The 14,040-nt window shown below is 45.9% G+C and overlaps 1 protein-coding gene across 10 annotated transcripts in view; it reads right to left on the bottom strand.

Moving 5' to 3' along the window:
• GREB1 (growth regulating estrogen receptor binding 1) overlaps window positions 1-14,040 on the bottom strand; it is a 165,141-nt gene that overhangs the window by 31,900 nt on the left and 119,201 nt on the right. For 9 of the 10 annotated variants that reach the window (XM_063595050.1, XM_034952623.3, XM_034952621.3 and 6 more), the window contains 5 exons: window positions 13,849-13,977; window positions 11,903-12,100; window positions 11,020-11,200; window positions 8,889-9,084; window positions 7,343-7,479 (listed from right to left, as the gene is read on the bottom strand). In XM_063595050.1, coding sequence (XP_063451120.1) covers window positions 7,343-7,479; window positions 8,889-9,084; window positions 11,020-11,200; window positions 11,903-12,100; window positions 13,849-13,977 — 841 coding nt within the window. The remainder of the gene's footprint in view (window positions 1-7,342; window positions 7,480-8,888; window positions 9,085-11,019; window positions 11,201-11,902; window positions 12,101-13,848; window positions 13,978-14,040) is intronic. The other variant, XM_055108235.2, reaches the window with a different exon arrangement.

A 14,040-nucleotide genomic window follows, 5' to 3' on the forward strand; every position in this document is an offset into this window, starting at 1 on the left:
AAACAAACCCCAGGGCACCAATGGAAAAGCCCAGGTCCCTGTAGATGATGGTGTTTCTCAACGTGAATAAATAAATTGGTATCCAGTTTATGCACAATGTTCTTCTGGGTTGATTGAGCTGGAATGGGTCCTCCTGACTCTGGCTTTTTGTAGCAAAGGTAAGGTAGTTTCTCGACCTACAAAAATGAGTACCATACCGTGGCCATGCCACCCTGTGAGTTCTATCAGGGCAGCCAGCTCGCCTTCCTACAGCCCTTGACAGCATTTCTGACATTGCGATGACATCCCTGCTCCTTCTTCCTGACCATCCTCCTCCTTTTCTTCATGTTTCCTTCAGCACTTCATCCACTACGCAGGTCACATAAGCTGGAAGCTGGCCTGGCAAGCTTGCCATTACCAGGGCTGTCTAGGAAGGTATAACTGGTCCACAGACTCTGGCATGAAGGGGACTCAGCAGCCCAGGGACTGCTCTACCTACCCCTGGTGCACCTGTCAAATAATGCCCAGGAAACAGATTGCCTGAGGTCAGGAGTTTGAGGCCACCCTGGCCAACATGATGAAACCCCGCCTCTACTAAAAATACAAAAGTTAGTCAGGCATGGTGGCACACGCCTGTAATCCCAGCTACTTGGGAGGCTGAGGCAGGAGAATCGCTTGAACTCAGGAGGTGGAGGTCGCGGCAAGCCAAGATCATGATCACCACTGCACTCCAGCCTGGGCCACAGAGCGAGACTCCATCTCTAAATAAATAAATAAATAATTAAATAAATAAATAAATAAAAATAATAATGCCCAGGAAGAAAGAAAGAAAGTGCAGTAGGGAAAATGGGCTCTGCTCAAAGGACAGAGACTTCTGCTTCTGACAAGATGGAGCAACGGGATCAGGTTTATCCTCCCATCTGAAACAGCTGAAAAACTGAACACATAAATGAAACAACTGCATTTCAATACATGGGACATCAGGCAGTGAAAGACAGTGATCCTAACAATGTGAGACAAATTAGGTGAGTCCCCCAGCTTCTGCCTACAGTTTCTGGGATGTACTCAGGAAGAAGGAAGCCAGCCAAAGCTCGGTGGTCTCCCTGAGTTGAGGAGAGGTATCAGATTCCAGGAAAGCCAAGGCAGCTAGAGATCACAGGGCAAAGTACCAAAGAGGAGAGATCTGCAGAGGGTCTCCCTAAAGTCTTCAGTTGATATGAGCAGTGCACATATGTAAGGAAATGACCCAAAGCCAAAACAAGAATCCTTTGGTTGCAAACGAATTAAAGGGAATAATGTCTCAAGTTCATGTAGGGCTGGGAATAGTTCCTGTTTCCACAGCCAACATGGAACACCTCGGAGTCATGAAACATTGTAGAGTACTTACTCAGAGGATTTTGTCTCAGTAATGGGCAAAGTTAGCACTACATTAAATACTGCTCTGGTCCTGCCTAACAAAGTTTAAAACCAAGACCTGGAAGGATTAAACTGTGTGCAAGTAACTTAGTTGTATCACAAAAACACCTCAGTATTTATAGACATACAAATATATCTAGCACCCAACAAGGTAAAATTAACAACGTCTGGTATTCTCTCAAAAATTACCAGACATGTAAATAAGCAGGCAAATATGATCCATAATAAAGGGGGGGGAACCAATTGATCAGTAGAAACTGACCTAGGAATGACACAGATGACAGAATTTGCAGACAGCAAAATTAAAACAATTATTGTAACTATATTCTATATGGTTAAAAATCTAGAGGAAAGACTGAACTTGTTGAGTGAAGATATAAAAATCACAAATTAAATTCTAGAGATGAAATCTTCAATGTCGTAGATAGAAAATAAACTAGACCCTGAATTCTCATGGGAGCTATGATCTTTGTATGTGACCTTGCCCTGCCAGCCACAATAGGGTGGTTCAGGTATGGAAACCCAACTCAGGCTGAGCCAGTCTTCTCTTGGGATTTTTCAAACAATAAGAAAGAATAAGTCCCCCTCTGCAATCTAGAGACCGTGAGGCTCAGCATCAAGCAGTGGTAATGTTTTTCAGTGCACAGAGGAAGACACTGTGCAGTGAGATACAATAAAACCATCATACAGATACCAAAGACAAAACAACACAGTCTTGGCGGTGTTTGAATACTTAAGTTGTTAGGTATCTCTGCTGTTCTATGGTTTATTTGTTCAACCTTTCCTATTATTTTATGAGTCAATACATCCCTCTCTTTTTCTGAAAAGAGTTCAAGTTGAGTTTCTGTTACTTGCAACAAAGAGTCCTGATTAATAAACACAGTAACTATGTATCATCAATGTGTATGTACATCAATGCACGTGACACCTGAAATTGTCTTTTTTCTCTTAGGAATCTTGTCGTAAAACTGTGCTTTTATAAGATAAATATATATATGTATATGTACATATATGTATATATGTGTGTATATATGTGTGTGTATATATATGTATGTGTGTGTATATATATATATACACACACACACACACATACATATACTGGATGAAATTGGCAGCAGATTACATAACATAGAAAATAAGATTAATAAACTTGAAAACACAGCAATAGAAACTAAAGTGTTCCAGCACTTTGGGAGGCCAAGGCAGGAGAATCACTTGAGTTCAAGACCTTGGCAATATAGCAAGAAAAATTTTTAAAAATTGGCCAGGCATGGTGGCATGCACCTGTAGTCCCAGCTGTTTGGGAAGCTGAGATAGGGGGATGGCTTGAGCCCAGGAGTTTGAGGTTACAATGAGCTATGATCATGCCACTGCACTTCAGCCTGGGCAACAGCCCTAAAATATTCTTTCTCTAAAAAATAATAATAATAGGCTAGGCATGGTGGCTCACGCCTGTAATTCCAGCACTTTGGGAGGCCATGGCAAGCAGATCATGAGGTCAGGAGATCGAGACCATCCTGGCCAACATGGTGAAACCCTGTCTCTACTAAAAATACAAAAATTAGCTGGGCGTGGTGGTGTGTGCCTGTAATCCCAGCTACTCAGGAGGCTGAGGCAGGAGAATCACTTGAACCCGGGAGGCGGAGGTTGCAGTGAGCCAAGATCGTGCCTCTGCACTCCAGCCTGGCAACAGAGTGAGACTCCATCTCAAATAATAATAATAATAATGAAACTAAAATCAAATAGCAATCAATTAAAAGGCAGAGATTGTCACATTTGATTAAAAAGCAAGACTTAACTATAAGCTGCCTACAAGAAACGAAGTTTAAACACAAAAAGAGAAACATGCTCAAAGTAAAAGGATAAAAAATTATAATCTATAGTTACACTAGTCAAAAGAAAACTAGAATAACTATATTAATATCAGAAGAGATTATAGAGCTATAAATAATATTCTTTGGGTCATTTGAAAATAATAAAGGAGTCAACTTATCAAGAGACACTTCACCAAAGATGATACACAAATGGCAGATAAACATAGGAAAAGATGTTCAACATCATCAGTCATTGGAGAAATTAAAATTAAAATTACGAGCTACCACCTCATACCTATTAGAATGAATAAAATTTAAAATACTGACCATACCAAGTGCTGACAAAGATGTGGAGCCACTGAAATTCTGATGGGAATGTAAAATGAACGACAGCTGACCCTTGAATAACACGGGTTTGAACTTCAAGGGTCCACTTGTATGTGGATTTTTAACCAAATGCAAATCAAAAATACAGTATTTTCTAGACGTGAAACCCATGTACATGGATAGCTGACTTTTGCTTACATGTGGGTTCCAGAGGGCTGACCGTGGGACTGGAGTATGCATGGATTTTGGTATGGCGGGGACAGTTCTGGAGTTAACCCCCCGTGTATACCAAGGGACAGCTACGCTTCGGAAAACAATTTGGCAGCTTGTGAAAAAGTTAAACATACACCTATCAAATAACCCAGCCATTTCACAACTAGGTGTTTACCCATGAAAAGGGAAAGTATATGTCTATACAAAGCTTTGTACATGAATGTTCATAGCACCTTTATCTGTAAGAGCCAAAACCGAAAAACAACCTAACTGCCTCTTAACCAGTAAATAAACAAACTAGTATGGCCATACGATAGTATTCTATTCTAGAATACCAGCAGTAAAAAGGAACAAACTATTGATACATAAAACAACATGGATGGATTTCAATATAATTATACAGAGTGAAAGATGCCAGGCCAAAAACAGAGTACCTATTGTACAATTCCATTTATATAAAACTCTAGAAAATGCAAACTACATTTCTACAGTGGGAAAAGGACAGGAGGAAGGAACTACAAAGGGGCAGGAGAAAACTGTTTTTCATTACCTTTTGGTGACCAGTCTATACGTGGATCAAAATGCAAATTGAATACTTTAAATATGTACAGCCGGGCGCGGTGGCTCACGCCTGTAATCCCAACACTTTGGGAGGCTGAGGTGGGCGGATCACGAAGTCAGGAGTTCGAGACCAGCCTGACCAACGCGGTGAAACCCCATCTCTACTAAAACTACAAAAATTAGCTGGGTGTGGTGGCGAGTGCCTGTAACTCCAGCTACTTGGGAGGCTGAGGCAGGAGAATTGCTTGAACCTGGGAGGCAGAGGTTGCAGTGAGCTGAGATCACGCCATTGCACTTCAGCCTGGGCAACAGAGTGAGACTCTGTCTCAAAAAAAAAGGAAAGCAAAAAAAGGATATATGGTCTACTGGCTGTCAGTTATTCCCCATTAAAGCTGCTGTGTAAAAAAAAAAAAAAAAAAAAAAAAAAAGCAGCGGGCTCTGGTGCCCAGCTCCAGACGGTACCCCAAGGTCAGGCACAGAAATGCACCCTAGCTGTGGCACAGCAGGGAACTATGCCCACCCTTAAGCCTCTGTGGTAGGTACTAAAGGGAAAAAGTTCCATAGACAATATATTAGAATAAAAATAGGAGTTGTCAAAGGTCTAGATCTTTTGTTTTTAAGTCACAGTAGGTTTGTGTCCAACTGACAGTCCTATAAGCAGTTTTCCCAGCCGTATGCTGGCGTTTATGGCACATGGAGGACTAACAGTCTGGCCACACACATGGTGGCAAGAGGCAGTAACCCCATGTTCTAACCTTTATCTCCTTCTGTTCAAATTACCAGTTTCAAGAGAGTTCTCCAGACAAATGATTTCTAGTAAAGGCAGTGCGGTATGGTAGAAAGATGTCAAACCTGTCTGCAGTCCATGTTGCCACCAACAGGCTGCATGAACTCGGGCAAATCACTCTCCCACTCTGGGCTTCAGTTCCCACAATTATAAAATGAGGTGGTTGGGCCAAATAATTCCTAGCAGTTCCTATGACTCTCCATACTTCAACAATCCAGGGTTTGAAATTCTCTTTTCACCCAGTGAGACATAAGATTTAATCTCTGCAACACTTCTAGTTTAGCAGAGGGGGAGAGAGAAGAGAGGATGATGATGGTGAATAGTGGTGGAGGTGGTGGTGCTAGCAGCCAACAGAAGCATGTAATGTGTGCCAGGCCCTGTTTCCAAAGCTTTAGGTGTATGAATCCATTTAATCCTTATAGTACCTCTATGATATAGGTGTTATCATCCCCAAAGAAAATCGAGAAACTTTCTCAAAGTCTCACAGCTGGTTAACGGCAGATTCAGGATTCAAACCCAGGAAGGATGATTTTGGAGCCTGAGCTCTCAGCATGCAACTGTTACTGAATGTGCACATGTACATTAGCTCATGAAACTCTAAGAAGCCACCAGGAAGGTGGATTTCTACAGGTCAGGGTACAGAAGTTTAGACAGGTTAGATGATTTGCCAAGGTTAAAACTAATAGAGGGTAAACCAAGATGTACTGGCATGGTGGTCACAGCCCACCCTTTACTAGCTGTGAGACTTTGGTCAATGTGGCTTGGTGGCTACGTGGTTTTGGAGCCAAGCAAGCAGGGTTGGGGTCCAGTTTCACTATAAATCCCCCGTGTGACTCTGGACAAGTAGCCTAACTTCTCTAAGTCTCAGTTTCTTCATCTGAAAAAGGGAGATAACAGTATTTCCTATCTCACTGTGTCACTGTGAGGATTATTTTAGGTAATAAATATAGAGTGCTGAGCCCAGTGTCTACAACATACTAAACACATCATGTGTGCTCACTGTCTGAGGAGAAGCAGAGGAAGGGCAAAGGCCGGTTTTCTTGCCTCAGTGTGAAATGTTGGAGGGCTACTTCATGCAGCCAGTTGATGAGAGCTCAGCTGTCGATCCATGCGCTGGAGAACTGACCTGATTAATTTCTATCAGTATCACAGAACCGAACAGTATCTAAGAGATTTAGTTTCTGCAAGAGTGTTCTGGGAAATTCTAGTCCCACGAGCTACTGGACACATCTCTAGCCTTCTGGAGAATTACAGCATGCATGGATGTGCTGAAGGCTCCAAGAACTCTCATGGAAAAGAAGTCCTTTCCTTAAATGTTTCTCAGACACGTTTGACCATGGAACCCCTTTATGCTTAATAGCTATTAGTATCCAGCCAAAGCAGTATACCTTGGAACATAGCTTGAGAAGGATATGTCTAACTTCATCCCTTGGTCTGCAAATGAGAAGAATGAGGTTCAATAAGAAAAGCGGGTAGAAACCAGCTCATGCTGACAATCAGTGGTATTTTGTTCAGTGGCATTTTGCTTTGCATTAGATCATCTATAAAACTTGGCCTGGCTTTACCACGAATAAACCATGTGGTCCCTGGCAATCACTTAGCCTGTCTGAGCCTCAGTTTCATCTATAAAATGAGGTCTGTTGCGACAGGGTTAAAGGGGCTGGCTGTGCAGTCAGATTGACTCTGGGTTCTCACCCAGTTCTGTCCCTTGCTAGACACGTAGCCTGAGAAAGCTATGGGGCCTCTCCAAGCCTCAGCCTCTTCATTTGCAAAGTATGGATAACAGTAGCAAGTGGCTCAGAGAGGCAGTGAGGATCAAATCAGATAATGAAAGTAAAGTCCATGGAAGAGTGAACGGCACAAAATAAACATTCAATACATGATATGCATCGGAAATAAAAACAAAGCTGACTATGATCATCGCTCCAGTTTCTTTTAAAGCTTTGTTATCTGCCTCCCATTTGCCTACCCTCCATTGGCTCAAAAACATAATTCCACATTCCAGCATATTTCTGCTCATTGTCATCTCTAAAATTTTCTAGAGCAACAGGATGACAAAGATATCGCTGACCCAAAGGGATTCAAATACAGGAGAAGGAAAAAACCAGGGTACATTTAGTGGAGAAACGGAGTTGCTCAGGAAGGAAAGGCCTCCCTTCCTGGAACTCCCTGGCTGGCTAAACGCACCTCAACTTGCCCTTTAAGCTACTGAGCACTTCTAGTAACTTAGAAGAGAAACAAGTACCTTTTTCCTAATGCAGTGACCATGGCCTCAAAGGAGCTATCGTATCTGAGCAAGGGGAGGCTGTGTCCTGAAAGGGTGGATTCAATAAACTCCGACAGCCCGAAGTACTTCTTATTTTCATGATATAAGTCCACTCCCTAAAACAAAGAAGAGCGTCGGTCACTCCAACATTGCATTCGCAGGGACGGTCAGAGCTTCGTGTGCCAGGCCTGCGGATGACCTGGGTTGGCAACTTCATCTAAATCGTGCCCACTGCGCAGTGGCTTGGATGGCATTTTATAAACTTCTTCCATCTGCAGAAGCAGAGCAAAGTACCTCCCATACTTTAAAAATGGTGTGTCCCCATTGCTCAGGAGTTTTCCATTCATTTGGTCCCAATGTTTTTACCAAGAAGAAAATCAGCCTTATCTTATTTTAACATATACGTTTCTTTGTTAAATTTGCTTCTTTCTACAATCTTAAGCTGGTTTTAGGAATGGGCAAATCAATTATTTTGCATTTAGTTGCTACTAAAAATCAATAGACAAAGAAAACATTTATCTAGCCAATTTTACTCACACAGACATAAAATTCCAAAGTTGGGGGAGTTTGTTGAAAATATTAAGGCATGAAAACTCTACTCCTAAATAGCACAGTGGTTAAGGGCCGAGCCATGGAGCCAGTGGCCTGGGTCATATCCTAGCTCCACGACTTTCTAGCTGCCTGGCCTGAGGCAAGTGGCCCAACTCTTGTTGGCCACTTTGTCTCATGTTCCCCGTTTGTAGATGAGAACTCATCCTAGCACCTGCCTCTTGCATGAGCTCACAGCACGAAGCACTTTGGGCAGGGCTTCCCTGGCTTATGGGAAGTGCCTTATGAACAATGGCTATCCCCACCATGGATTCTCAGTCCACAGGACGGAAGCCAGGTATTTTTTAAAGTTTCTCAGAGGATTGCGAGACACTCCAAAAAAGTCTCATCTCTTACGTTTACTTATTCTTGTGTAACTAACTACAAACCACCCAGAAGTCTCAAATTACCAGGATTGTTTTAGTCTTCTATTTTGATGAGAAAATGTCAGGTGATAAGCTAAAAACTCATCAAGTTTTGAGGATATGTGTTTAGTTTGAGGAAGGAGATTCTGAATCTCACTACTTAAGGATGCAGGGATAGGGAAAACAAGAACCTTCTTAGGGCTTCTGGAGACATTAAGCGTTGCTCTGTATGGAGCCCAAAGCCCCCAGCGCCTAAGGGCTCTACCTTCAATATCTCCATTCAATGCCATAGAACAAACATTCCGCATGCTGCTCAGAAAGCTGCAGTCACCAGAGAAAATGTCCCACAAACTGCATTACATCTTCCGAGATGAGGAAGCCAACTGGCGTACTGCAGGAAGGTTACCAAAAAGACCAAGAAGGGTTTACACCTAACTCTGGGTTGAACCAAAGATCCAAGGAGCTGGAACCCATTATCCTCAACCACACTGGTCAAGGCTTTTACTAAATGTAATTTCTGCAAACCCAAGTGATATTGCTACACAAGGGCCCAGCAGCCCCGTGGCACTCACATTACTGCAGGAGGCAGGCCAGTGGATCTCGTTGTAGGGGCTGATGAGGGTGTGCTGTGTCTGCAGTGCGTATGGGAAGGAGGTCACGTGAAGTGTCACAATGTTGGGGGCCTCCTTCACCTCCCTGCAGTTGAGCAATCGGTCCACCAATCCCATCGACGGGTCACTTTGAGAATAGAGGTTATGAACAGTGCTACTGAGGGAGGAGAAGACACAATCAGTGGAATTACTATATTGTTTTCTAATTTTGCAAGGTAAAGCAGTTGAATAAATTTATAACTAACCCCTGACTTTAGCAACAACTAAAGATTATGGCTCTGCCCATGACTAAGAATAGAGGAAAAAAAAGGCTGGACTTCAGGTAGCTGTCAGGGGCTCTCCCAAGATTCGTTACTTAGGAAAAATGTGTCTGGGGTGGGACGGTAGTCAGAAAGGATTTCTTACAAGATACACACTCCTTCTATCCCAATCGGACAGTGATATGACCCTGGGGATGTTCCATGAATCATTTGTTCCTCTTTGGCCCCATCTGATTGTGTACTTATCTCCTTACACAGTCCTTCTGACCTTGAAATGATCCAGAAAAGATGTAAAAGAGTAAATTCTATAGTCAGTTTAAAAGGCAGCAGGAAAGGATTGGGAAGCATTTTGGACAAGGGGTCTACGAGACAAGCCCAGCTCTGCACTTTTCTGTGGGACAAAGGCCTTTGCATTCTCTCCTGTAAGTTTAGGGGATTAAAAAGAAAAATCAGTGCTTAACCCTTTGGATGGCAGGAGGCCACTCTGAGAAACCTATTCCCAAAATGAATATTCACAATACAGCTCTTTCTATAATTTCGGAATGTTCCGATTTCCCCCAAGCCCACACATGGATTCTGGATTGTAAACCCTTTACGAGGTCCTTCATGTCCTGACCAGCCTAACTAGCTGTCTGTGGATCTGTGACAATCAAAGGCTTTCTCCACGACCTGGCCCTGGAGCCCCTCCTTCCTCATCTACATCAGTGGAAATGTCTGAAGGTACAACCCCTAGGCCAGTCTCACGGAGATGACCAATCCCGGTAAACCACCAGAAATCCTGCCAGGCGCTTGGCTTGGCCCATCTGAAATTCATCTGGGTTTATGTTCATTTTAACTGAGTGAGTCAAATCGCCCCTTAAGAAGGGCAGGCATCAGCCAGGTGCGGTGGCTCACGCCTGTAATCCCAGCACTTTGGGAGGCCGAGGCAGGCGGATCACGAGGTCAGGAGATCGAGACCATCCTGGCTAACACAGTGAAACCCTGTCTCCACTAAAAATACAAAAAATTAGCCAGGTGTAGTGGTGGGCGCCTGTAGTCCCAGCTACTCAGGAGGCTGAGGCAGGAGAATGGTGTGAACCCGGGAGGCAGAGTTTGCAGTGAGCGGAGATCGTGCCACTGCACTCCAAGCCTGGGCGACAGAGTGAGACTCTGTCTCAAAAAAAAAAAAAAAAACAAAAAAAACGAAATTAGCTGGGCGTGGAGACGGGTGCCTGTAGTCCCAGCTATTCGGGAGGGTGAGGCGGGAGAATGGCATGAACCCAGGAGGCTGAGCCTGCAGTGAGCCAAGATCACACCACTGCACTCCAGCCTGGGCGACAGAGTGAGACTCCCTCTCAAAAAAAGAAAAAAAAAAAAAAAAGAAGGGCGGGCATCAGTGGTGACCCACGGTACCAGAGCCCCCACGGAGCCTCTTTCAGGGAAGGGCTAAGCTGAGCTACTCCTGCTAGGACCCTCCGCACCCCACACCAGCACAGCTCCTTGTTGCTGAGTGGACTATGAAAGAAACACATCAGGCATCAGGCTGTGATTCGGGGTCTTAGCTCTGCCACTAACACCCTCCCACTCCACCCCACCCTGTGACTCTGGGAGACACGCTTCCCTTCTCCAGCCCTTAAATTCCACCGTGGTAAATTTCAGAGGTCGCACTGGATAATCCCTGAGATAACTTCCAGCTCAAGATTGTGGGAAACATCCATGGCGTCTGCTTAGAAACACCAAGCCCAAACATTATCCATCTTTTCAGGATTTGTACCCTCAGCCCCCGGGAACATCCACATATATCATTTCAAAGAAGGAAAATGTCAACTTGTCATATATCAAGTCAATCTAACCTCACAAGATCCCAGTGCGCATGGTCATGGATTAGAACAAAAAGTGTATGCGGGTTCTGGAAGGAGTTTTGCAGAAAAGCCTTAAATTTTGTCTGTGCCTCCGTGTCTAGCTTCAGAACATACTGTTCCACCCTCTGCTTCGTCATGTGCTCTTTCTCCAGACCAAGCTCCAGCAAAACCCCTGCAACACAAAGAAAATACATCAGTAACTCCAAACATGCTCACTGGGTTTCATTCACTCAACAGACACCTGATGAGCGACTCCTACACAGCAGGTCCTGAGCTAGACTCAGAGATGCGAGAGTAGGGAAAGGAAGGGAAAAAACTCCCACACAGGTTACAGCTGCATAACTGTCCCGCACAGGAGCTGGGGCGCAGGCAAGCCTTGGCTGTGTGTACAGCAGCCCTCCCGAGGGGCACCAGCTTCATGAAGCAGCTGATTCCAAGCATGGTAAGACAGAGGGAACCGAAAGGTCCTGCCAGCAGCAAAATCCCTCTCTCAGTCTGAATGCCACAGGGCTATACATGACGCCACTAAAGAGTGAGTCCTTTCAGTGAAGACACTGGACATCTGTGTACTCTGTGGTTAAATATGATATCCTTGAAAGTACAAGGATATCAGTGACGCTAGAAAGCAACATGTGGTTAGGTCACTAGCCTGAGTGGGACATGGTGAAAGTTCAAGTTTTGGCTCTACCTTCAACAGATCCTAAAATCTTGGGCAAGTCACTGTCTCTGAACATCAGTTTCACAATCTATAAAACAAGAGCAGCAATACTTGCCCTATTCACTCTATAGCAAAGAACAGTGTCAACACCCACACATGGATTTCGGCAGATCAAAGCTTCTCCACACATGACTTCTCCCCCAAAATGCCCCATACCTGAATGCCACACGTGGAACAGAGTCTGCTGGTAGGTCACTTCTGAGGGTGGAATGCAAATAAGAAAGTCCACCTTCTCAAAGGATCCCAGGTCCAGATTTTGGGTGCTGGAATCCGCAATGGAACACACATGGGAGAGGAGCTTCTGCGCTACTGCCAGCTGGAAGGGCCGGATGCTGTGTGGCTCCAGATTGTAACCTGGAACCAGAGCCCCAGGATGCCAGGTGAGCTCCAGGGCACACGGCTACTGCCAGGCCCTTGGCCAGAGAATCAGTGAGACCTGTCCAGGGGAGACGGCCCCATTCACAAAGCGATGAGGGAAAGGGGAATAACTCACGTTTATCAAGTCCCTGCTCTCAGCTAAGCAGTGGCGGGTGTGGGGGTAGCAATCATTTTATGCACCATCTTTCACTTAATAATAAAAATAAGAACCAAGCACTTGGGGAGCACAGTGGAGGCAGTGGTCTCTTCTGCTTAGAGGGGACAAGGAGCCTATCCCAGGGGAGGTGATGCTGAGACTGGACTCTGGAAGAGGACTGCAAACTCTCCAGAAAAGAAAACTAACACGACAGTCATTTAGGAACTCCGTATGAATAAAAAACATCAGCAACAGACTCAGAGGCAGGAAATTGGCATAGAAAAATCTATCACCTCAGAGACAGTGATGGATGTGCAATTCAAGATTAAATGAGATTGTCATAATTAAAGACTGAATTTTAAATTAGGTATCAGGTCTACTGTGACACTAAAAGATGTCCTGTCTTGTGGATGTGCCTCTGACATTGCTACCTCCAATCTGAGTCCTTGGATGCTGCCTCCCAGGCCAGACCCAGGCCCTCGCCAGTGCCCTCTCATCGCCCACCGAGCACACATGAGCCCTCTGTCCCCTCAGCACCCACTTAGCACACCTGTGCCCACTGCCCTCTCTCACAGTGCACACCTGTGCCACTGCCCTCTCTCACAGTGCACACCTGTGCCACTGCCCTCTCTCACAGTGCACACCTGTGCCCACTGGCGCCTCTCACTGCACACAGCTATGCCCACTGCCACATGTCACTGAGCATATCTGTGCCCCTGCCCACTCTCACGGTGCACACCTGTGCCCCCGCCCCCTCTCACTGTACACACCGGTGACCCCGCCCCTCTCACTGTACACACCGGTGACCCCGCCCCTCTCACTGTACACACCAGTGACCCTGCCCCCTCTCACTGTATACACCTGCAATCCTGCCCCGTCACTTTACACACCAGTGCCCCGCCCCCCTCACTGTGTACACCTGCACCCCACCCCCTCACTGTACACACCTGTGCCCCACCCCCTCCCACTGTACACACACCTGTGCCCCCACCTACTCTCACTGTATACACCTGCAGCCCCGCCCCCTCTTACTGTACACACCAGTGCCCCACCCCATCACTGTACACACTGGTGCCCCCACCCCCTCTCATGGTAAACACCTGTGCCCCCATCCCCTCACTGTGCACACCTGTGCCCCCGCCCACCTCACTGTGCACACCTGCACCCCCACCCCCTCTCACTGTACACACCTGTGCCCCGCCCCTCACTGTGCACACCTGTGCCCCCACCCCCTCACTGTGCACACCTGTGCCCCCGCCCCCTCACTGTGCACACCTGTGCCCCCACCCCCTCACTGTGCACACCTGTGCCCCCGCCCCTTCACTGTGCACACCTGTGCCCCCGCCCCCTCACTGTGCATACCTGTGCCCCCGCCCCTCCTCACTGTGCACACCTGCGTCCCTGCCACCTCTCACTGTACACACCTGTGCCCCGTCCCCCCTCACTATACACATCTGTGCCCCTGCCCCCTCACTGTGCACACTTGCGCCATGGCCCCTCTCACTGTGCACACCTGCACCCACTGACCCTGCCCCTCATCACTACTTTGTACCCTCTCCACCCTGGGAGATTCCTTTTCACCACTCACTTGTGCACACCGGTGTCCCACTGACATCCAGGGATGCTGCTTTAGTGACAGAAGAGGCAGTGAGTGAGGAAGAAATATGGCCTTGATTTTCCTGGTGAAATTTGTCCAGCAAAATGTCAATGTCACCCTCTGCCCAAGACAGAATAAACAAATGGGTTTTTGATGTCAGTGAAATTCAGCAAACATCTACAG

Source organism: Pan paniscus, chromosome 12, assembly GCF_029289425.2.
Source record: "Pan paniscus chromosome 12, NHGRI_mPanPan1-v2.0_pri, whole genome shotgun sequence".
In the NCBI taxonomy this organism is placed as follows: domain Eukaryota; kingdom Metazoa; phylum Chordata; class Mammalia; order Primates; family Hominidae; genus Pan; species Pan paniscus.